Source organism: Dipteris shenzhenensis, chromosome 28 (genome assembly GCF_047967505.1).
Source record: "Dipteris shenzhenensis isolate YYH24624 ecotype China chromosome 28, Dip_SZ_1.0, whole genome shotgun sequence".
NCBI classification, from domain to species: Eukaryota; Viridiplantae; Streptophyta; class Polypodiopsida; order Gleicheniales; family Dipteridaceae; genus Dipteris; species Dipteris shenzhenensis.
The window spans coordinates 37203840-37227239 of NC_141623.1; the positions used below are offsets into that span (position 1 = coordinate 37203840).

The 23400-nt window shown below is 45.3% G+C and overlaps 1 protein-coding gene across 8 annotated transcripts in view; it reads right to left on the bottom strand.

Moving 5' to 3' along the window:
• Positions 1-7197: 7197 nt before the first annotated feature.
• Positions 7198-23400, bottom strand: part of LOC147883531 (uncharacterized) — a 210081-nt gene continuing 193878 nt past the window's right edge. For 4 of the 8 annotated variants that reach the window (XM_087399668.1, XM_087399667.1, XM_087399671.1 and 1 more), the window contains 2 exons: positions 8157-8300; positions 7198-7783 (listed from right to left, as the gene is read on the bottom strand). In XM_087399668.1, coding sequence (XP_087255794.1) covers positions 7589-7783; positions 8157-8300 — 339 coding nt within the window. In that variant the 3' untranslated portion in view covers positions 7198-7588. The remainder of the gene's footprint in view (positions 7784-8156; positions 8301-23400) is intronic. The other 4 variants (XM_087399672.1, XR_015543789.1, XM_087399669.1 and 1 more) reach the window with 4 other exon arrangements.

Below are 23400 nucleotides of genomic sequence, written 5' to 3' on the forward strand. Positions count from 1 at the left end.
ACCTTATGAGATTGATATTGCTACTCATTTAGGATTTTCTTTAGGTGTAGCTAAGGTCATTGATTTTCTATACCATGTACAGTATAAATATGATTGATCTCTTTCATTTGACGATCAAGTTATTAAAATTTTGAAGGATTTAAACTATTAAAGACACTAGTTTGCACATCTTCATGCTCCCATCACAACACCATAAGAAACATCCAAATCCACATTTGAGATCAAAAGTTATGGCAAAAAACAATCTTGCACTAGGATAGTCATATCTTGGGGAAGACAACTACAGGGGCAATTTTATTGTAAGAAATTGGGGGCTTCTACGTGAACATACCTCCTTTTAATTTAATTTTGAAAATTTTTATCATAGTTTTCTTCCCTAGGGTCCAACTCAAGCATTTTTTAAAATATAAAGTGATATATTCCATTCAAAACAAATCATACAACAGGTGGGAGAGAAAGTACTCTATCCCTAGCCTCAACAATGTGGCAAAAAAGCCATGGTGGTGGTCTAAAATGCCACGACATCCCAAAAGGGGTCAAATGAAAAAACAAGGAGCAGTCCCATGTCCTCATGAAGGATATAAATCTCCCACGAGCTGCCGAAGAGGTGCCTGTACACCGCTCCCACTGACTCCTGAGAGTGAAGATAATCTCCGCCCAAATGGAAGCGAGAGTGTCAGCCTCCGTGCATAAATGGCCCCTAAGGACAAAAGAACATCGTGAACACCATATCCGCCATAGGGTAATGCTGGAAATCACCTCCCAGGCTGACCCTGCAGCTGAAGTAGGCAGGGAATCCTGAGCTGGTACAGGTACCAAAAGCAAATCCTATGGCTCCATGATGTTGGCCTCTGTGGGACCCCGTCTCTGGCGACGCTGCATGAAGAAACCATGGTCTCCTGGCTCTGACTCAAAGAGAGTAAGGGCTCCCGATCCTCTCCCCCAAAGGGCAGCACCCCATTAGAAAGGACTCGGATGTAACATGTGAGAACCACCTGAAGATACCTGTCCAGACCACCATTAGGAAAAAAGGGAGCTCATTTTGGGGCCTTTTAGAAGAGAGAGAAAATAAGCTCTCAACCAATCAGGAGTGGGCCAACGTAACGTTGAAAATTCAACAAAAGAAGATGAAAATAAGAAAAAGAAATAGTACTATATGTTCGTAGAAGCATGTCACATTAATGAGGTGATCTGATTTGAATCTTTAAAAAAATTATTTTATGTGCAGAATTTGGTAATTCTGACACCGCAGACGCGTCCGGAACAGCCCAAAACCCCAAGAACGGCACTGAAAACGCTGGAATCGGACATCCGGAGGCCCGGAAACGGCAAAAAAAGGCCGAAAAACGCGATTTGCAGCAAAATGCGATTTGGCACTTTTGAAATTGAGGTGGGCAATAGAATGCAATAATGCATTGCAACATGTGGCATCGTAGTATTTGACCTTCTTGTGGTTAACCCATGTCCATCAAAGAGAAAATACATCAATGGTGCATGCACAGTGCTCGATTTCCACCATTATATCTTCTTGCTTGATCTAATGGTTCATGAATCAATTTCAAAAGTGCCAAATCGCATTTTGTTGCAAATCGCGTTTTTCAGCCTTTTTTGGCCGTTTCCGGGCCTCCGGATGTCCGATTCCAGCGTTTCCAGTGCCGTTCTTGGGATTTTGGGCCGTTCCGGACGCATCTGCGGTGTCAGAATCACCAAATTCTGCACAGAAAAGTGTTGCTCTTATATGAACATTGAATGTAAAGCATGTGAAAGAATATATTTATTCCTTTTCACACTGACATTTCTCATGCAAGTATCCATATTTTCTTGCTTTTGTAGAGAGAGAAAAGAGAAAATAGTGAATTTCTTACAGGGCCCCAAAATGAGCTCCCTTTTTTCCTAATGTCTAGAGTTGGGGCAGCTCCATAAACAATGCTTGCTAGATTCCTCTGCAAGCTGACAACGCATACACAAGGAGGGTCTACCCATCTGCTGAAGCCAAGTACCCACAGGTATGCCTCTGTATAGTGAGCCAAAGAAAGTAGGAGACTTTCCTGGCTCTACTGATGCCCCAAAAGTGAGTCTAGTAGCTCAGCAAGAGCTCTGCAGTAAGTCCATGTGCGTGCCAATGCTGGGAGGCAGATGGTAGGTGATGAGAGTCTCTCTGCGGAAGCATGTAACCTGCCCTTGTCGAGTACTGGAAAAAGGAAAGAGGACGATCGCCTGCCACGAGAGTAGGCCATGCCCACTCACCTGGGTTCCAGTCAAGCTCCGCAAGAGGTCGACCCTGAAAATCCCAAAGTCTCCATCTAGTATCCTCTGCAATGGTCAACATGGAAGGATCTGTGGCCCATTCCTTACCCAGGCAACCAATGACCTTGACTCTCTGCCAAAGGAGCTCTTGCCAATCCAGGGGCTGAGTGGGATACAATCTGTGAGAGGAGTCCGCCTCAAAATAAATAAACGGTGCCGATCCTAAACGAACTCCAATGCATAGCCCAGCCTCACTAAAACAACCTAACCAAGTAGAGATGGGGTGAACATAGGCTGGATCTGTGAGTATATCCCTCCACTGCTGAGGAATAACTCTCATGATCAGTAATCTGGTGGCAACAATTTATCCAAGTGGCCCGTGTCTATCTCTGATCACCTCCTCTGACATCTCCACACCACCCCTGAACCAATCTCCAACTGTCACAACCAGCATGCCATCGAGCCAAGGGAGTCCTAAGTTTTGTACCAGGGGAAGATCCCTGATATCGAACAAGGGGGTTATGGTAAAGTGGCTGTCGGGCAATTTCCTCTCTGGAGGAGGGAACTCAAGCATTCAGAAGCCTGTGATTAGGCAACAAAGAAAATAAGAAGGGTTGCTCAATGGGTCACCTAAATGTGAAGGGGGTAAGGAAAAGCATATTGCCAAGGATGAAATTAGGTTCACTTAGGCTACTAAAAGCTCCATGGGTATTTACAAGGGCCAAGCATGCACATTTCAAAAGCATGATCTTGCTAGCATGAGAAACCCAACAATGCACATGCATCCTTAGAGTGTGCTTTCATTACGAATGGAACATGGAATGGGAACAAATACCATGATTGTTAGAAGATGTTGCAACTAAATTGTGCATGAATTTGAATTTCTTACTCTATGTGACACATATAGGTTATGCAAGAAAATGCACACGTGTATGTTTTGGTTGCTATAGTATGTGCTCCTAATGACATTGCAAGGATTTATGATGAAAGAGGTCAAGTAGTCCTTATACATGGATAACATAAAAAGAGACCAATAAATCAGCCATTTTGACTGATGAGAATTCATGCCATCGAGGAGGTATATTTAATTTGAAAAGGCTTTTTCATCAAGTATTACAAAAATCTCATTTCATCTCATTATCCACTTAGCGTGGATGAAGCGAAATTGGTTGGGACTCTACATAATTGATGGCATGACTTATGTATAAACAAGATTCATGGGTGCAATGACATCCCACGCACTTTCTATTCATCTCAATCAGGTAGAGCCCAATGCAAACTTGGTCGGGGAAATGTATCAGTCGAATGAGGGTCCAAATCTGAGCCCCTCCTGAAAGAGACAGTGGTATCGCCCTCAGATCTCATAGTAGGCCAAACAAACACATAGAAAATGCTCCTCTATCTCGACCTCCCCCATTGTGCATAATTTGTAGACCCGCTGCTCTCGAGGTATAACGACCGCTCTTCCAACATCAATCTATAGCTGGTGGGACGAGACTCGTATCTATCCGATAGCAATCCGCAAGGCGTGTGAGACTCTCCTATCCTCGAGGTACTGGGGCCTGTAAGAAGCCGTCCTTCAAAAATCTATACACTAAGAAATTCAATCTGGGACTACATAAAAAATATCTTCTTGGCAGACAACACCAATTCTTTGTCTTTGCATATGTGATATACTTGTTTAGGTGCATAAGATGCTCCTCTGGAGTGGTATTGTAGATAAGAATGTCATCAAGATTTCAACTAGCTGTGGATTGCCAAGAGAGTGGAGGTAGGACAGCCTTAGCCGACTGGTTGTAAGGAACTATTTAGGGATAGTTTGGTGTACTTGCTAGCTATACAAGTTTCTCTGTTAGGATTTATCTTCAATGTGTGTTGCCTTTATGCCCCACATGGGTCCAAGGAGAGGATGTATTATTGAAAGATAACATGTCAAGCTCAAAACGGATCTTATGAGAGTAGTTGATCAATCTCATAACAAGAGAAGCATGTCCCTCTTGGAGCTTGAGGTTTGGGAGGAGCTATGTAAGAATTTGCTAAATTTGAACAAGGTGAATGGTGTGGTTTTTCTTGGTCTAATAAAAGGAAAGGTCACGATCTTAGGGCTGGTAGAATTGATTGATTCTATGTTTTAGAAGAGGGATGTTGGCTGAGACCCCCTTTAGGGGGTAGATATATCTTCAACACAGGTCTATCTGATCATTGGCCTATGATATAGTGGTTTTTTGTTACCCCTATCTAGTGGGGAATCATGAGATATTCTTTTTAATTTCGACTACAAACATCTAAACAATAGGGAGTTTTAGGAGTTGGTGACAAGTACTCGAACTGAATGTCGATCAGAGGGGAGGATCCTTGTTGGAGATGGGGGATGGCTATCCAAATCATGGTTGCCATTGTGATTAAGTGGGATTGATAGTATGGGTCTCAAAGGGTAGCATCACAAAAATGATTAACTAAAACCAAAGAGGTTGTACATGATGCCTTGAAGCTGAACCCAAGGGATCCAGCCATCTTGATGTTGATAGTTGGGTGTAGAGGAGGGCTTAAGCACTTATGAGTGGAAAGAGCTGAGAATACTAGGCTCAAAAGTGGGAAACTCTAGCTAGCTGTCTATGGGAGATTGTCCATCTAATCTCTTCTTTCAAGCTGTAAAGCAAAAGCATACCCAAGATTTGTAGATATAGTGATGCATAAGGGAACTTGGTCTCAGAAGTCAACATAGGAGAAATAATTAACTACAACTAGAGAAACCGTACATGAAGCCTTGAAGCTAAACCCTAGGGTTTCGATCATCTTCATGTTGATAGTTGAATTAGAGGCATGAAGCTGTCAAGAGTGGGAAAGGGTTGAGAATGCTAGGTTGAAAAGTGGGAAACTCTATTTGTCTATGGGAGATTTTGTCCCTCTCATCTTTTCTTTCAAGTTGTTAAGTGCAAAAAACCGTAAGAGTGTGGATAGAGTGATGGATAAGGAAATTTGATTATCGAATTGTGGCATGTTGCATATGTTTTTAAGCGAGAACTAAGTGCAATTGTTAGTGACCCATGGTGGCAAATGATGGTTGGACTAGCACAATGTATGAGATTTTGAGTATGGTGGGATGTAGGATTATGGAAAGGCAATGTGTGGGTGTAGCAAGGATGTTCTTAGTAATGAGTTGTGGGAAGCCCTTAGGTCTATGGATAAGGAGAATCCTCAGGCCTTGATGGCTTTTTGTGGAGATTTTCTTACAATTTTGGGACATAAATGAAGGATGACCATATGGATATGGTCAATGCCTTTGTCAAAAAAGGTTCCCTATCAGAGGATGTGAATTTAGTTTGATGAAATTGTTCCCAAAAGGCAGTGTAAGCTGAAAGTGGGGGACTAGAGGCTGATCACCATGCTTGTTGAAGCCAGATAGGGGTGTTGCCACATGTGAAGTAGATACTACCCAAATTTGTGAAACATAATCTACGAGGCTCTCCTCTATATATAACACATCTAGAATCGTAATATTGCCACAAGGACGCCTCACATGAGACTTAGAGATCATGAAACCACTGAAAAGTGATCTGAGGTGCAAACCCTCGATGCAATGAATACCAAGCAATCTCTATCTAAAGGCAACTCCACCATGTTGAAGTTCCCTGATGAGATTGCAATGGGAGACCAAGAGAGAAATTCCTCCCTTTTGTAGGTTGAGGAGACCAACCTTACGTCCACCAATCAATAAAATGATCTACTATGCTCTAGAGGGTATAATGAAACCGTGGCTGACCACTAGGGCAAGAAAAGAATCTAAAATTAAGATGCATGTTTCCCTCCTATTGCCCAAGCAAGAGACCAAAACGTATGATCTGAAAGCAATTTACCTAACTTTGAGCAATCTCTTGCATCGACTTTGTGTTCCTGAATAAAAAGAATGTCCATAGATTCCCCTTGGATGAAGCTAAATATGAATCAACTTCCTTCGATGGAAATGAGGCACACCGCCAAGACCTTGTATGTTCGAGCTAATAATCCTCATCGACAAAAGGAAGTAGGATGGAACACTTTACCCGACCTATTGACGAAAACAACTACGTCTTGAGTAGTAGAACTCCTGCAATAGGATGGAAAACTTTACCCGACCTAGTGGAAAAAACAATTGTAGAGGAGAGACATTCTTTAAGGAGAGATTCCCCCATTTGTGGAAGATGGTGCATTGTCAATAGGGTACCACGATCTGCATCACCAGAGGTAGATGATACGACCTCCATCTCTCCAAGATTAACTAAGAGAGTGAAAGAGTTACTCCGAGCTAGAAACAACATTTCTCCTTTGGACAATCTCTAGCAATATGTCCAAAGTTCCTACAAATTTGCTAATCCTGTCTGCTCGTCGCTGTCTTGACTCTTTGCCGAAAAAGAGAACCATTTTGCCCCTGAAGCATAATGGGGTCATCTAAAATGTAAGGATAAGAAACGATGACCCTAACTTTGGGGATCCCATCATTGCCTCCACTACAAAAGGAGAAGAACTCAAGAGGAGGGAATCTCTGTGACCTGCCCAAAGAATGCTCCGATCATAGCAACACGTTGATGGTAAACCTGAGGAAGACTGGAGAACCTAATGGAGAGTAAAGAAACCTGTCTGTCCTCCTCTTCCGATTCAATACCCAAGGTGAAAGCATTAAAAAAGATCCTCTTGGAACCAAGTGCCAAAGGACTATCTGTAGCATTGTGCTTGTAGCCTTTGGTCAATCGAAAACCACCTGAAAAAACCCTCATTATAATAAACGAATATATGAAAGCAAGGGGCAATGTCTGGAGATAAAGCAACAAAGCATTCGGTCCCTCGCTTGTGACCTGGAAGGGTGGGACCCTGGGTGTGGGCAAACAGAGTGGTGGAGCTTTTTGAAAACGTTTAAGCATCAATTTTTTGACATTAGTGTATCTTATCTAGAAAGTATTTCTGTATCTATATTATGGTAGTAAAATGATGATTAGAATGATGCATATACCATGCAATTGTGGGACGTTGGATACATACCATGGCCTGTTCTAACATGCAAGCTCGGTATAGATTCAGAAAGTTCATCTCAAAGTTCAAACATTTTCCCTCGGAGTAAGAGGCCAAAATGCATAAAGTTATGCAGGCTATACACTGCACTCTTGCAAAGGTACAGCGGCTTATCCTTGCTTCATTGTTTGCATGAAAAACCTATGTGGCCGTCTAGCATTAAAGTAGGGATCTCACGCTGATCTCGGCAACAAGTTCTTAGGGTTTGGAGGCACACCAAATTGCACACTGTTGCAGCCACTGATCTTAAGCACCCTTTTAATGTGTTACGTTTAAAATCCTAACATTACAATGGCTAGATGTCAAGGTTTGGAGGTGTCATACAACTCAGCAATTGTTCACAAAAGGCTCTTAACTCTGGTGAAGGATCCATTCTAGATATGCTTGCAAGAGTAGCAAAAGCTTCTGAAAGGTAAGGAAAAACTTCCCTTGTGACATCATCCTCGGAGGTAAGAAGTGATGCCAACAACCTAGCTGCTGCTACACGTTCCTGTAAGTTCAGAATGCAGAACATTAATAAAGATATAGAAAATAAAAAGTTGATAAAACCCTCATTATAATTTCATCCCATCAAATGATTTTCAGCAATATCACACAAGTGCTTCAAGATACATGAGGGCTAGGATCAACTAACAATTCTATTCTCTTCCTTGAGTACAGCCCATTCAAGGACAAAGAGACAAGAAAAAGCAATAAAATCTTCATTTAAAATTGACCCCACAAACAATTATCAGCAAGGTAACATGCGTACTTTAAGATACGTGAGGAATAGGGAAATAAACTACAGTGATGTTCTTAAAAACTGGGATCATAGCAGGCACTAAAATACACATGCATAAATAGTCCCACGATGCAGTCTGTACCTCTGCAGAAGCCTTGCTTCTAACGACTCCAAGAGAAAGGTTAAATAAATCAACCGCATATGGAATTACTGCCATTTTGAGGTTATGAACAGCTGTAAAGAGAATCTGCAGGCATGCTGACTTCATTTTGGAACCCACACCAACCTAAAAGGGCAATAACAAGATGTTAGTTTGCTCTCTCTCTCTCTCTCTCTCTCTCTCTCTCTCTAACCTGGGGTACATACTCAGCTAAGTATGCATGCTGCTAAAAAGTTGATGGAACTCTTGACATACAGGTGGGAGGCAACCTCATTTACTGTATTCTACAAGGCAAGCATTCCCCAACATCTGGAGAGTTGGGCCTTGGAACTTCATGGATGTTCCATCCCGCTACCCACACAAGCTAGAGGTTACTGTGATTTGCATTTTGCCTTGGAAGGGAGGCTTGTTGGGTGCCTTGGAAGGGAAGCTTCACCCACCCTCTAGGCGAGCATTGTGGATCATGCATGGAGAAAAGGCCAAGTCTGAATTCACCTTTTCACCGGATAAGCCTGGCAAGGAAGATTGGTGATAGCTTTGAGAATAGAGTCTTTCCATTCCAGGTCTTACAAGGCTACTGTCCCCCACAGGCAGTAGCTGCTTGGCTCGCTGCCCCCTACACAAATCTGTTGACTTGAGCCTACAAGTTTGGAGTGATGCCGGTGAAGCTTCTGCCATAGACTACTAACGCTCACCAAGGCTAGTTGCTCAAAGTCTTCCTCATAGACCTTCAGCTTTTGCAGGGTCTGTTCTCCACCCCTCCTATGGGTAGACAATATTGAGTTGGAACGTGCATGGCTTCCATGACCATGCATGTTAGCAACCATAGTAGTTGATCCTCAGATGAGAGTTGCACTGAGCCCTTGTTGGGTGCTACAAGAGAGCACATCTTTGCTCTAGAACATCTGGAGCCACAGCTCTTGGGGCATGGCCCTGAGATTTGGTCCCCGGATATGGGACGGAGTGGTGGGCGTGAATTTCCAATGGATAGGCACCAGCTACAGAGCTTTACGATCAAGGAGAGCATATTGGAGGACGGCCATTTGGATGGGCGTCCACCTTTAGGATCTCAATATTGGGATCCTCTTTGTACCCCTGTGTGCCATCAACAGAGGTGCACCCTTTCGACACTAGCTCACAGAACGTTTACCAAATATGGATTCCTCGTTTGGAGGCTGTCACATTCCTCAGACTTTGAATCCCCTCACGATAGCTCGATAGGAGGCTGTCTGAGGGAGGGGGGGGGGTCCTAACACTTTTGAAGTATTACCGGAGGCCTAGGGCCACTGGTGCGAGAAGCAAGTAAGACATGCCATAGGTGTCACTGATGGTACGTAGGCGAGTGCTAGTCGATGGTGTCAACTATGTGCAAGCGGTACAAGTGCTGAAGTGATGTGAGCAAGAAGAAGACCAAAGTGGAACAACATCATAAAAGCCAACCCTCGACATGAACGGAAAAGAACTTCAACCACATGACACAGGGTCCGTTGTACCAGGTGAAGGGAGAGGAGGGGAGGAGAACACAACGGGAAGAGATCTTAGAGAAGCGAGCAGAGATGGGGAGTAGCATAGTTCATTAGAAAGCAAGATGACTGATACACCAGGAAAAGATACGCACAAGGCGAGCTCTTGACTCTAACCTCTCACTCCTTCACTCACGCCCCCCCGCCCCTGCTAGAATCTCCCCCCTTTTTCCCATTTCCCCCTCTTCACCTTCTCCTCCTCTGCTCCCCCCGCTGCAAATCTCCTTTCCTTCTTCCTATTGGATGTCTTCTTGCATCCTTAGCCATTCCACCGTTTGTGGGCCGCTTCGCCCTTGATGGCTTCTGCAACACTCCAGCCTGTTCCGAGTCAATGAATCCCGTGCTCCATGTGCTCTCCTGTCTATTCCATGCGCTCTTGACACTAGTTGGTTGCGAAGGTTGGTGCACCCCCTATACCTCTTAACTATTGGACTGCTTCCCATGTGCACCAACGAGTACCGCCTGTGCGCCTGTGCACTCTGCTGGACTGCTTCCCATGTGCACCAACAGGTGTACCCGGTGCACCATTGCGCCAATACTTCCCTCTGATCAACTTTGACCATGGTGGGTCGAGGTTGAGGTTTGGCACTCTTCAGTCATGTATTGCTTCCGTCATATTCAAGTCATGTCCAGGTCCTCTATAAGTCATTTACTGTCAAGTCATGTCCATGTCAAGTCATGTCAAGTCATGTCATGTCCATGTCAAGTCATGTCCAAGTCATGTGCATGTCAAGTCATGTCCAAGTCATGTCATGTCCATGTCAAGTCATGTCCATGTTTGTTCCAGAGTGACCAAGATGTGAACATATGTTAACACGATGCGACTAGGTATGACCAAGGTCTAACAACTTAGCATGTTGCTGAGGTGACCATGATGTGACCCAGGTGTGACTCTGCTTCTCATGTTCCAAGCGGAGGTGTTGCTTCTATGACAGAAGCTTGCAAACCTAACCTGTAGTATTAAAGAGGGAGGCACCCATCTGAATGAAGCTGTCATCTATAATGCGCTGAGCCATATGAAGGGATCTTTTAGCCCATGGATACCTGTCCTGATAGGTCATTCGGTCAGCCATGTCGATGAGTTCGCCATATTCCTTGAAGGCTGCTTTCATCCCTTCCTGCTCTGGGTCCTCGAGAGCTGCCCGTCGATGTCTAGGTAGCAACTTGGAGCTCGAGATGCTTTCTTGTTAGAAGCAATCATCTCTTGCAAGGGAAGTGTGAAAATTTGGTCCAAGTCCTCCTCCTCCATGCAAACAATAGACCGCTTCCACTTTAATGCATACAGAAGCCGTTTGTGTTCCTAGCTCTGTTCCTCTATCTGGGCCTCATGGGTAAATAGATCTCCCGAGGAGGATGCGAAGTAGATATCCAACATATCATTCTGAGGCACTGGAGGACAATCAGCTTGAAAAGGTATCTTACCCCCATCAAAAATAACCTCGCCAGGTTGAGTTTCCAGTGGGTCCTATTCAGAAGCCTCCATACTTGGATCAGGGGTCAGTCGTCGAGACACCCGGGGTGGTGTCTTCGCGTCACCAGTGGCTCCCAAAGTAAGATTCAAGTTCAATAACCTGTGTCGCTCTCATGCCTCTCCACCATGAGATCCCAAGGCAGAGGTCCCTGCTGCGATAACTACTGTCAATGGACCCCCCTGAGCTGTGGGGCCAATGTTCGTATCTGTTCACCCTACTGACCCTACTGACCATGATGAGATGATTGGATGGGGGATGGTCATGACTACGGGGAAGGTAAGTGGTAATGTCATGCCATGGTGGGTGAGACCTGAGGAGGGCAGAGGAGTGACCGGAAGAACATCATCAGGGAAATCAAAATCTACCTCGAAGGGGATGGATGGAGAGGCAACTCCTGCATGAGCAACGGATGACAAAGCTCCAGAGGCTGGCCCAAGAGGAGATGGCTCAGAAACTTGTGCCTGCAGATGTGGGTGGAGCAAGAGTGAGTGTGGAGACAGGAGAGGAAGAGGGGACAGAGACTGATGTAGCAGAAGCCAAGGATGCTGGGGCTGCACTAAGAGCCAGTGGAGCTGATCTCAAGTGGGGAACCATAGGGGCGGAAGGTGGACGGTGAGGAGAAGATGAAGTATGTGAAGGTGGAGGAAAAAGTGCAGGTGTTGCAGCCCGCCATTGGTGCAAGAGGTAGGTGAGGTGAGGTCCACAAGTACATGTGTGTGTGCCTCTGCGTGTGCGATTTCGAACAATCGCTCGGAATGTTGAATAGAAGAGGAATGCAAAATCATACTGAGTGATGGTAAAGAGAGCATTCAGAGCAAAACATATACCTTTCGTGATGTAGTAATGCCCGGGTGCTGAATAGAAGCGAGTGAAGAAGTAGCGAGTGATCACTGCTTCTCTGCTTCCACCTTCCAAAACCTTTTTGCAATCATATCCCCTCCTATTGGGTTTGCACTGTGAAAGGAATTAAAGGAGATGTGGTAAATCGTCGGAAGGAGGCTGAATAGGGAGAGCAGGGAGCCCCATGTACTGTGAGACCAAATTGGGTGTGAGAAGCTGCCTGGAGCCCATGAACTCAAAAGTGTCGGTGACAAAGTCATAAGATCTAATGAATTTTGTACATAGTTCCACATCCATAGGAGGGAAGATGACCTTGTCACACTCACTTACACAGAGGGTCTGGATCTCTGAAGATGTCAACATCGAGGATAGTTTGAGATTTGGATCCAGAAGAGGTTTAAACATAACCCGAATGTGGGAGAGAGGAGGGGTGGTTATCGAAGGGCTTTGTACCTCTGTTGGCCCACCCGACCCTTCTGAATGTGGTCTCTGTGCAGAGGGGGTGTAATCTGAGCCCCCATGGTCGGAAGAAGAGGCACTGGAGCTCTGAGAGTGGGAAAGAACCTCCCACTACTGTCTTGATTGTGGTGGCTCTCCATCCGAGATGATAGTGATGTCCGGACCAAGATGGGGATGCACGGTTGAATGCATCATTGATGAAGTCAGCCCTGCTAATGAAGTGCCCTGCTAATGAAGTTAGCTCTGCTGATGAAGTCGGCCTTGTTGATGAAGTTGGCCTGGCTGATGTAGTCGGCACTGCTGATAAAGTTGGTCTTGCTGTAGAGGCTGTAGGCATGGATGAGATCATGTGCACTGCAGAGGCTACCTGGGACGTCATGGCGGTATAGAAAGGGGTGAAGAGCTTATCTCTGGGCAACCGTGGCTTATACTTGGGCTTTTTCTCGAGCATGAAGAAGGAACAAGATTTGAAGTAGAAGCTGATGACGAAACAGGAAGGTGAGCTAATGACGAAGCAAGAAAGGAAATCAAGAAAGGAAGGAGAGCTGATGACGAAGCAAGAACGTTGATAGGATAAATTCTGTATATATTTTTCTCCACATAGATTGTGCATGAGGGTAGACACTGAACACATGATAGTGTTAATTTGCGGGTTGTGTGTGAATAAGCCAATGTAACTGGCTGCACATGTAAAAGACCTTTTTATTTTGAACTTGAAAGACTAAAAGTTTTTTTGCAGGGACTTATTAGGGAAATGATGAAATGCAATGTGGTTGTACCAGACCTCCAGAGCAAAAGTGTCCGGTGTGTGGTCAAATGAACTGTTTTTGGGGTCATGTAAAGTCAAGTCATGAAGGGTTTTTTTATATTTTCCTGAAGAGGGAGGAGTCTGTGAAGAGCGGATGAGCTGTACGAAGAGCTGGTGCGATGGTGGGAGGCTCCTAGGGTGAAGAGGAGAGAGCAGCGCAAGGATCGCAGCGGTGTTGATTGAAGGGCTACACTGTAGGAGAGGGGTCCGTAGATGAAAGGGACTGTGAGCGTGTGCATAAGCGAAGGGTGAGCGCCAATGAGCAGTATGGGCTGGTACGGAATCTGAAGCGTGGGCTTTGTACGGTCTGCAGTACGAGATTGTACCGTGTAATTGTTGATTGGTACGGGCTCGTAGTACGGTGCCTTGATTGCAGGCTGAACGGGCACGTACAAGTTATTAAAGATGTCTTCTACGAGCTGTACGGAGGACGATCGTCATTAAATGCAGACTGTACGGATTACTGTGTGGTTGTATGGGCCTGCTGTCGTACGTATAATTGTACGGCTGCTTGTGCGGTGAATGTACTTACAGATTTATAGATGATGGTACCCACCAGTTCCTCTTGTGAACAGCTTGTGAGCTTGGGGTTCTAGCTGGCCAATGAGCAGTGGGCTGTGGATCCGTGGTATTCTGAGGCTGACTGTTTTCTGAGTTTTTTTTTTGGGGGAAGTTCAGTTCTGAGTTCAGTCTGTTTTGGGCTGTGTAGGCTTTCCCCTCTTTTAAAGAGTCTGGGTGTGTTCTAGTCAGATTGTGTGGGAGGTTGACTTGTTACTTGTGTGCTCTGGATACCTGCTCTGAAAGTCGGTGCATAAGCTCTACCTTGAGAGCTACCACATTACAGTACTGATCCCGGGGAAGTCCTGAAGATACGATTTTGTCTCTAGAGTTGGATTCTAAAGAAGTGGATATGATTGTATGGGGTCAGCAGTAAAGTACTGAGTCATTTTGTGTTTGTCTGAGGACAGTCCTGTGTTTCTTTTTTTTTCACATCATTGTGTTGGCGATCCTGCTGGGGACAGAGTCTTTGTTTTGGTGAGTGAAAGTCCACCCAAGTCAAGGAGTACTCACTGATCTTGGAAAATGGCTCAAGATTTTGCAAGATTTTATGGTTTACCCAATGAAGACCCCGAAAAGTTTATTGAGAGTATGGAGTTCACAGCTCTTGTAAAAGACAGAAATGCACCCGAAGTGTTGCTGCAAATTTTATTTTTTTGCTTGATGGGAGAAGCCCGTACATGGTTGCAGGAATTTCAGGCCAGTTTTCAAAATGAGCAAGGAGAACGCAGGAATCTCACTTACGGAGAGGCAAGAAGTAGTTTTTTAGCACGGTTTGCATGTACTAGGGATGCAGATGGAGTATGGAGGGAGTTATGTGCTTTGTATCAAAGGCGTGCTTCGACGTCCCGTAGTGAAGTTATGCAAAATAATTTGCTCTGGGATCAACAAGATCTCAGTGTCCTGTACTTCAGGTGCATCGTCCAGTGTGGGCTCTTGAGGTGGTTCCCCAATGAAGGGTTTCACCAAGCTTACGTGGAAGACATTGTGGATCTTCCAATGCTCTGGAAGTCTCAATCGGACTGAGACATCATTTATTACCTGCAACACCTGAAAAGGACCATAATATCGAAAGGATAGCTTGAAGTAGATGCGCTTTTTGCCCACTTTGGTTTTTAACCGGGCTTTCTCAAATTCCAATAAGACCCATTGGCCTTCTTTCACTGCAAACACCCTCCGTCTTTTATTTGCAGCTGCTCTTTGTTTCTCTTGTGCCTTTTGAATGATTATGTGAGTAGATTTATGGTCATGTGGAATAAATGGCAGTCAATTCTTTTGCCAGAAGTACCACCTCGTGTCATAAAGAAGGATAGATTTATTGCAGGATTAAAGCCTGAGATACGGGTGAAGGTTGAGGTGAAAGACCTGCCAACTTTTGAGGAAGCCCTGAGAGTGGCTAAGGAGAAAGAGAGGAAGCAAAGAAGGATAATTCAGTTGGAGTATGGCGTGCCCGCTGTTCCTTCTGTTATGGAGATGCCTATGCAGAATGTAATTGAGACAGTGAGGCCAGAAGAAAAGAAAGAGGGATCAATGAAGGATGAAATTCATGAAATGGCTGAATTAATGAAGAATCTCAGTTTAAACCTTATGGCAGGAAGACGACGAGGTCGGACTCCAGGTGGTAGAGGAGCAGGTAATGCATCCAATTCAAGTGTTCAAACACCTTTGCAAGACGGGAGAGGACGGGGAGTGTATGCTCCGTATGTGCAATGCTTCAATTGTCTAGATTGGGGACATTATAGTACACAATGTGATAAGCCCCCCAGAGTTGGCGGTGATGTGTACCCACTTCCTTCAAATTTAAATGATAGGTCAACTGATCATGGAGTGGAGATAAAAGAGCCTAGACCTTCAAGTAGTAACGGAGTAAAGAAGGTTTCTTTTGAAGATGAGGAAAAAGGTAAGTTTGTCAGCTTGCTTGGATTGGAAGAGAGTGATTTGGATGTTTTGCCTCTTGGGAAGAGAGACAGGGATGAAGAAGGAGAGCCAAGTGTAAAAAAGAGTAAGCAGACTGAAGATGTTGTTACTTACCAGAGGAAAAAGGTAAGGAAGCCCAGACAGAAGTACAGAACAGCTGATTATCCCTTGGGAAAGGAGCAGGCTGAATATGATTTGATTGCTGATTTGTCTGACAGAAAGGTGGATATTACTTTTGCACAGATGGTTGGGCTCTGTCCAAGGCTGAAGAGAGAATGGAGGAAAGCTGTAAATTCAGGTAAGAAGAGGGTTGTGCATAAAGTAGCAAAAAATATTATGTCTATTTCAGAGCTTCCTGATATTCGCCCTTCGGTGGAGGCATGGCATAAAGGATATGAGCTTGGAGAGGCATACATTGATGGAGGTGCCCAGATATGTGTGATGACTCAATCTTGTGTTGAGAGGTTGGGTTTGGAGGTTACTGATCCTTCTCACTTCCGAATAAGAATGGCCAACCATGCCAGAGTAAAGAGTTTGGGGGTAGTGAAGGATTTGGATGTGGAAGTCTTCAATGTGCATTGCAGAATAGATTGTCATGTTATGCCGGCAGGTATGGGTGCTTACCCTCTCATTTTAGGCAGACCTTGGTTGAGAAAAGTGGGAGCTATTCAAAATTGGGGGAAGGGAATAATCTCAATATATACATCTAATGGTAAAAAGTTCAGTTTTGATATGGTGAGTCATGCTGAGATATCAAGCCCAATCGAAGAAGAAGAAAAGCAGAGTGAGACCACGAGTGAAGAAGAAAGTAGTACTACTTCTGACAGTGATGAAGCTCAGGTTGCTTTCATTGAGGGAGTGAACTTTTTGGGTACAAAGGAGCAGGCTGAAACTGTACATCAGTTAGAAGAGGACAGATTTGAAGCAATGGAGGAGTTTATGCAAACTAAAGAGGCACCTGTCTCAACACAGGAATTAGTACAGCAAATGATTAATCCAGATCTTACTCTGAAAAAAAAGGAATAGTATTCAGCCATGTTGCGCAGGTATCCCTATTTATTTATCACATCATATGAAGAGATTAGAGGGTTTAAAGGGAAGCCTTTGAAGATTGAATTAAAAGAAGATGCAAGGCCAGTATTTCAGAAAATGAAAAGATTGAGTCCTGAGCAAGTGAGGGTACTTCGAGAGGAGGTGGTCAAGTAGCTTAAGGCTGATATAATTTTTCCCATTGTTCACTCTGACTGGGCCAGCCCTGTGGTTATCGTACCAAAGAAAGATGGACGATGGAGAGTATGTGTTAATTACAAACCGTTGAATGCTATGACGAAGAGTAATCACTATCCTCTCCCACATGTGGATGACATACTGGATAAGATAGCCGGTCATGAGATGTATAGTTTATGTGATGGGTATTCGGGCTATTTTCAGATTGCAATTGCTCCTGAAGACCAAACAAAGACAAATTTCATTACTCCTTGGGGCTGCTTTTCTTATAAGAAGATGCCTTTTGGTTTGAAGAATGCTCCCTCGCATTATCAGGAGAACACAAATGAGGTACTTGCCCCTTTTCATGATAAATTTTGCAAGGCTTTTATTGATGATATTTGTATTTTTAGTGATCCTTAGGATCATTGTTCCAAACTAGATCAAGTACTTGGGAGAATTGATGATAGTGGAGGATAACTTAATCCCAAAAAATGTAAGTTGGCACGGCCAAGTATTAAAGTATTGGGTCATGTTGTTTCTGAGAATGGAATAGAGCCAGACCCTGAGAAGATCAAAGCATTGGTTACTCTAGCACCTCCAACAGAGACAAGGCAGTTGCATACTTTCTTGCAAAAGGTTAAGTATCTTTCCAGATTCATTTCTATGCTTTCTCAGGTTTTGTATCCATTAGAACAAGCAGTGAAGAAGGTGCCTTTGCAATGGACAAGTGAATGTGGAGAGGTTTTTGAAGCAGTCAAAGAGATTGTTGGAAGAGTGTCAAGTGTTAAAGCTCCTGATTTCGATAAGACTTTCTATGTCAATCCTTCAGTAGTACCGGATGCATTGGGAGCCATTTTATTGCAGCAAGGAGAGCAATCAAGGTATATGAGGCCTGTGTTTTTTGCTAGTAGGGTAAAAAGTGAAGCAGAGAAGAAGTATTCAGCTGCTGAATTGGTATTAGCCAGCTTTGTATTTGCATGTACAAGATTTCGGAATTATTTATTGCCTCATTCTTTTGTGGTACTTACCAGTTGTACTCTGTTGCCACAACTTGTGAATGGTATTAATTTTTCACGAAGTATGGTGAGATGGGTAACAGAATTGCAAGAGTATACTTTTACTTTCCTGGTAGAGAACTCAACCAGAGCAACCCTAGTCGATTTGCTTGCTTACAAAGATACTCCAATTTTAGTCAAGGAAGTGAAAGATCATACTGAAAGAGTGCAGGAAAAAAGTTTAGAAGACAGCTATACCTTGTTCTTTGATGGTTCTTACAGGAAGAGTATTGACAAAGCAACCGGTGGAATGGTTGTCTGTGATCTTGATGGTAAGGTAATTCGGAAATCAGGTTTTCCCTTGAAGGTAAGCAGTAATAATGAAGCTGAAATGCTGCTTTAGCTGAAGGCTTGCAATCATGTTTGAAGATGGGAATAAAAAGACTGATCATAAAAGATGATTCAATGCTGGTTGTAAAACAGATTCTGGGGGTGTGGAAGATAAAGCATGAACATTTGAAGAATTGGGTTAGCATTGTTAAAAAGTTACTCAGACATTTTGATGCATGGTTGTTACAGCATGTGGACAGAAACTTGAATCATGAGGCACATGATGCTGCTTGTGGAGAGGAAAATGTTCAAGTGTGTGTAGTAAAAGTTCAACAACCTTTGTACAGAGGGAGAGAGTATCTTTCGAATGTGGAGGCTTTCTTGCTCACAGGAAAAGTGCCAGAGGAGGTTCCAAAAGAAAAGAGGTATAGATTTGTTAAGACTTGTGAGCCTTATTGACGATGTTTTGTATATGAAGGGTGCAGATTTAGTCTTGAGAAGAATCCCATGGCAAGCTGAGATCATGCATGTGCTTGAGGCAAATCATGAGGGGATTTGTGGCGGACATTTCGCATTCAAGACAATGCTAAGAAAGATACTAATGGAAGGGTATATCTGGCCCTCTCTACAGAGAGATATAAAGCATTGGTGCAGATCCTGTTTACAATGCCAACAGATGGGAAGAAGAGTATTACATCCAGAGTTGAGAAATCTCATCATAGCATACAACATATTCGAGAAGTGGGGGATTGATGCAATCGGTCCATTTCCCATGACTTCAGGAAGTAAGTGTTGCATTTTCACTGCGGTAGAGTATCTTTCGAGATGGGCAGAAGCACGGGCAGTTGCTTCAGTCAATGCTAAACAAGTGAGCAAGTTCATATATGAAGATATATGTTGTAGATTTAGAATGCCTCTAGAATTGGTAAGTGATAAAGGGCCTGGATTTAGGAGTGAGTTGGTTGACTTGTTGTGTGATAAGCTCAGAATTAAGCATAGATATGCTACTCCTCATTATCCTCAGTGTAACGGTAAGAATGAATATTTCAACGGAGAGTTGATTAATATGATGAGTAAGATCATGAAGATGCATGGGAAAAGTTGGGATCAAGTTGTGCCACAAGCACTGTGGGCTTACCGAATAGCAGTCAAGGAAGGTACACAGTTTTCTCCTTTTCATCTTGTATATGGAAAAGAAGCTATGTTGCCATTGGAAGTACAAATTCCAGCTTTGAAGTTGCTCATGAAAATGGATGAAGAACCTAACACCGAGTGTGAAAGAAGGTTGGTTGAACTACACGAAGCTCAGCTTGATAGAATGAAAGCAGTTGAACACTATGCTCAGACTCAGGAAAAGAATCCTGAAGCAGGAAGGTGAGCTGATGACGAGGCAAGAAAGGAAGCAGGAAAGCAAGGGGAGCTGATGACGAGGCAAGAAGGGAAGCTATTGTCGAGGTGTTGGCAAGGTACTGGCGAGGCCTGCTGAGAGATAACGAGAGAGGGAGGCGGGGTTAACGAGAGGAAGAGCTGATGGCGACGAGAGGGGGAGCTGATGGAGAAGCACGGAGTACTAGTGGAGACGAGGAAGAGACCTAGATGGCGAAGTAAGAGATAGAGAGAAAATATGGGCAGAGGAGGGCTGATCAGAAGGAGGAGCTGAGTGCGAGAGGGCAGCAAGGTGGCAATTTGCAGCAGGCTGTCCAAGAGGGAGAAGTGTGATGCGATCAAAGAGAGGGTGCTGCTTGGAGTGATACGATCCAAGAAGAGGGTGCGAGATGGGCTGCAAGGAGAGGTGCGCTGCACCTGGTTGGTGCGATCCAAGGAGAGGCTCTTGCGAGGGAGCTGCCAAGAGATTTCATTGATGGAGGGACTTGCCAAAGAAGCTGCAATCAAGGAGACTTAGGGAGCTTCTAGGCACTGCGAGAGGGACTAGTTGCCAACGAGAGGGGTGCAAGGAAGAGAGGCATCAAAGGTGTGCTTAATTTACCAGGTGCCACAAATACCATAGGAGGTGGGAGGTGGGGGCAAGATGCATGCCAAAACTGAGGCTCCTGATGGTTGCTTGATCACCAAGTACCTATGCTTGGCCAATGCTAAATATAGTATTGGTGGGAGGTGAGAGAAAAAGCGGTGTGGGAAAGAGGTATAGCACTGGAGGGAGATGTGAGAAAAAGCGTTGTTGGCAAGAGGCAATATTTGAATGAAAAAGGTGGTAAATTTTGAATTTGAATTATATACCTCCTGTATAGGCCAGTGGACAAGTGTGACATAGGGGTGAATGAGGGTGAAGGAGGGATGAACCAAGGGTGCACCAAGAATAAACAAGGGGTGACATTGGTGTGCACAAGGGTGACTGAGGGGTGAACAAGGAGTGACCTAGGGTGAACATGGGATGAACAAGGGGTGACATAGGGATGAACATGGGTGACAGAGAGTGAACATGGGGACGTGACATAGGAGTGAACAGGGGTGAACTAGGAGTGAATAGGGGTGACCTAGAGGTGAACATCAATGACAGAGAGGTGAACATGGGGAGGTGACCTAGGAGTGAACAGGGGTGACCTAGAGGAGAACATGGGTGACAGAGAGATGAACATGGGAAGGTGAAATAGGAGTGAACATAGGTGACCTAGGAGTGAACAGGGGTGACCTAGAGGTGAACATCGGTGACAGAGAGGTGAACATAGGGAGGTGACCTAGGAGTGAACAGGGGTGACCTAGGAGTGAACATGGGTGACCTAGAGGTGAACATGGGTGACAGAGAGGTGAACATGGGGAGGTGACCTAGGAGTAAACAGGGGTGACCTCGGAGTGAACATGGGTGACATAGAGGTGAACATGGGGAGGTGACCTAGGAGTGAACAGGGGTGACATAGGAGTCAACAGGGGTGACCTAGAGATGAACATGGGTAACACAGAGGTGAACATGGGGAGGTGACATAGGAGTGAAATGGGGTGACCTACGAGTGAACAGGGGTGACCTAGAGGTGAACAAGGGTGACAAAGAGGTGAACATGGAGAGGTGACATAGGAGTGAACATGGGTGACCTAGAGGTGAACATGGGTGAACTGGAGGTGACCTAGGAGTGAACAGGGGTGACGAACATGGGGAGGTGACCTGGGAGTGAACAGGGGTGACCTAGGAGTGAATAGGGGTGACCTAGAGGTGAACATGGGTGACAGAGAGGTGAACATGGAGGGTGACATAGGCGTGAGCATGGGTGACCTAGGAGTGAACATGGGTGACCTGGAGGCGAACATGGGTGATAGAGAGGTGAACATGGGGAGGTGACATAGGAGTGAACATGAGTGACCTAGGAGTGAACACGGGTAACCTAGAGGTGAACATAGGTGACAGAGAGGTGAACATGGGAAGGTGACATAGGAGTAAACAGGGGTGACCTAGGGGGGAACATGGGTGACAGAGAGGTGAACATGGGGAGGTGACATAGGAGTGAACAGGGGTGACCTAGGAGTGAACAGGGGTGACCTAGGAATGAACAGGGGTAACAGAGAGGTGAACATGGGGAGCTGACATAGGAGTGAACAAGGGTGACCTAGAGGTGACCAAGAGGTGAACATGGGTAAACATGGGGAGGTGACCTAGGAGTGAACAGGGGTGACCTAGAGGTGAACATGGGTGACAGAGAGGTAAACATGGGGAGGTGATATAGGAGTCAACACGGGTGACCTAGGAGTGAATACGGGTGACCCAGAGGTGAACATGGGTGACAAGGAGGGGAAGATGGGGGGTGACATAGGAGTGAGCATGGGTGACCTAGGAGTGAATAGGGGTGACCTAGAGGTGAACATGGGTGACAGAGAGGTGAACATGGGGAGGTGACATAGGAGTGAACAGGCGTGACCTAGGAGTGAATAGCGGTGACCTAGAGGTGAACATGGGTGACAGAGAGGTGAACATGGGGAGGTGACATAACATGGGGAGGTGACATAGGAGTGAACAGGGGTGACCTAGAGGTGAACATGGGTGACAGAGAGGTGAACATGGGAAGGTGACATAGGAGTGAACAAGGGTGACCTAGGAGTGAACAGGGGTGACCTAGAGGTGAACTAGAGGTGAACATAGGTGACAGAGAGGTGAACATGGGAAGGTGACATAAGGAATGAACAAGGGTGACCTAGGGGTGAACATGCGTGACAGAGAGGTGAACATGGGGAGGTGACATAGGAGTGAATAGGGGTGACCTAGGAGTGAACATGGGTGAGCTAGAGGTGAACAAGGGTCACCTAGAGGTGAAAAAGGGTGACAGAGAGGTGAACATGGGGAGGTGACATATGAGTGAACACGGGTGACCCCGGAGTGAACACGGGTGACCTCGAGGTGAACATGGGTCATAGAGAGGTGAACATGGGGAGGTGACATGGGAGTGAACAGGGATGACCTAGGAGTGAACAGAGGTGACCTAGAGGTGAACATGGGTGTAGAGAGGTGAACATGGGGAGGTGACCTAGGAGTGAGTAGAGGTGACCTAGGAGTGAACAGGGGTGCCCTAGAGGTGAACGTGGGTGACAGAGAGGTGAACATGGGGAGGTGACATAGGAGTGAACAGGGGTGACCTTGGAGTGAACAGGGGTGACCTAGAGGTGAAGATGGGTGATAGAGAGGTGAACATGGGGGGGTGACATAGAAGTGAGCATGGGTGACCTAGAAGTGAACAGGGGTGACCTAGAGGTGAACATGGGTGATAGAGAGGTGAACATGGGGAGGTGACATAGGACTGAACAGGGGTGACCTAGAGGTGAACTAGAGGTGAACATAGGTGACAAAGAGGTGAACAAGGGAAGGTGACATAGGAGTGAACAGGGGTATCCTAGGGGTGAACATGGGTGACAGAGAGGTGAACATGGGGAGGTGACATAGGAGTGAAAAGGGGTGACCTAGGAGTGAACAGGGGTGACCTAGAGGTGAACAAGGGTGACAGAGAGGTGAACATGGGGAGATGACATAGGAGTGAACAGGGGTGACCTGGAGGTGAACATGGGGAGGTGACCTAGGAGTGAACAGGGGTGACCTAGAGGTGAACATGGGTGACAGAGAGGTGAACATGGGGAGGTGACATAGGAGTGAACAGGGATGACCTAGGAGTGAATAGG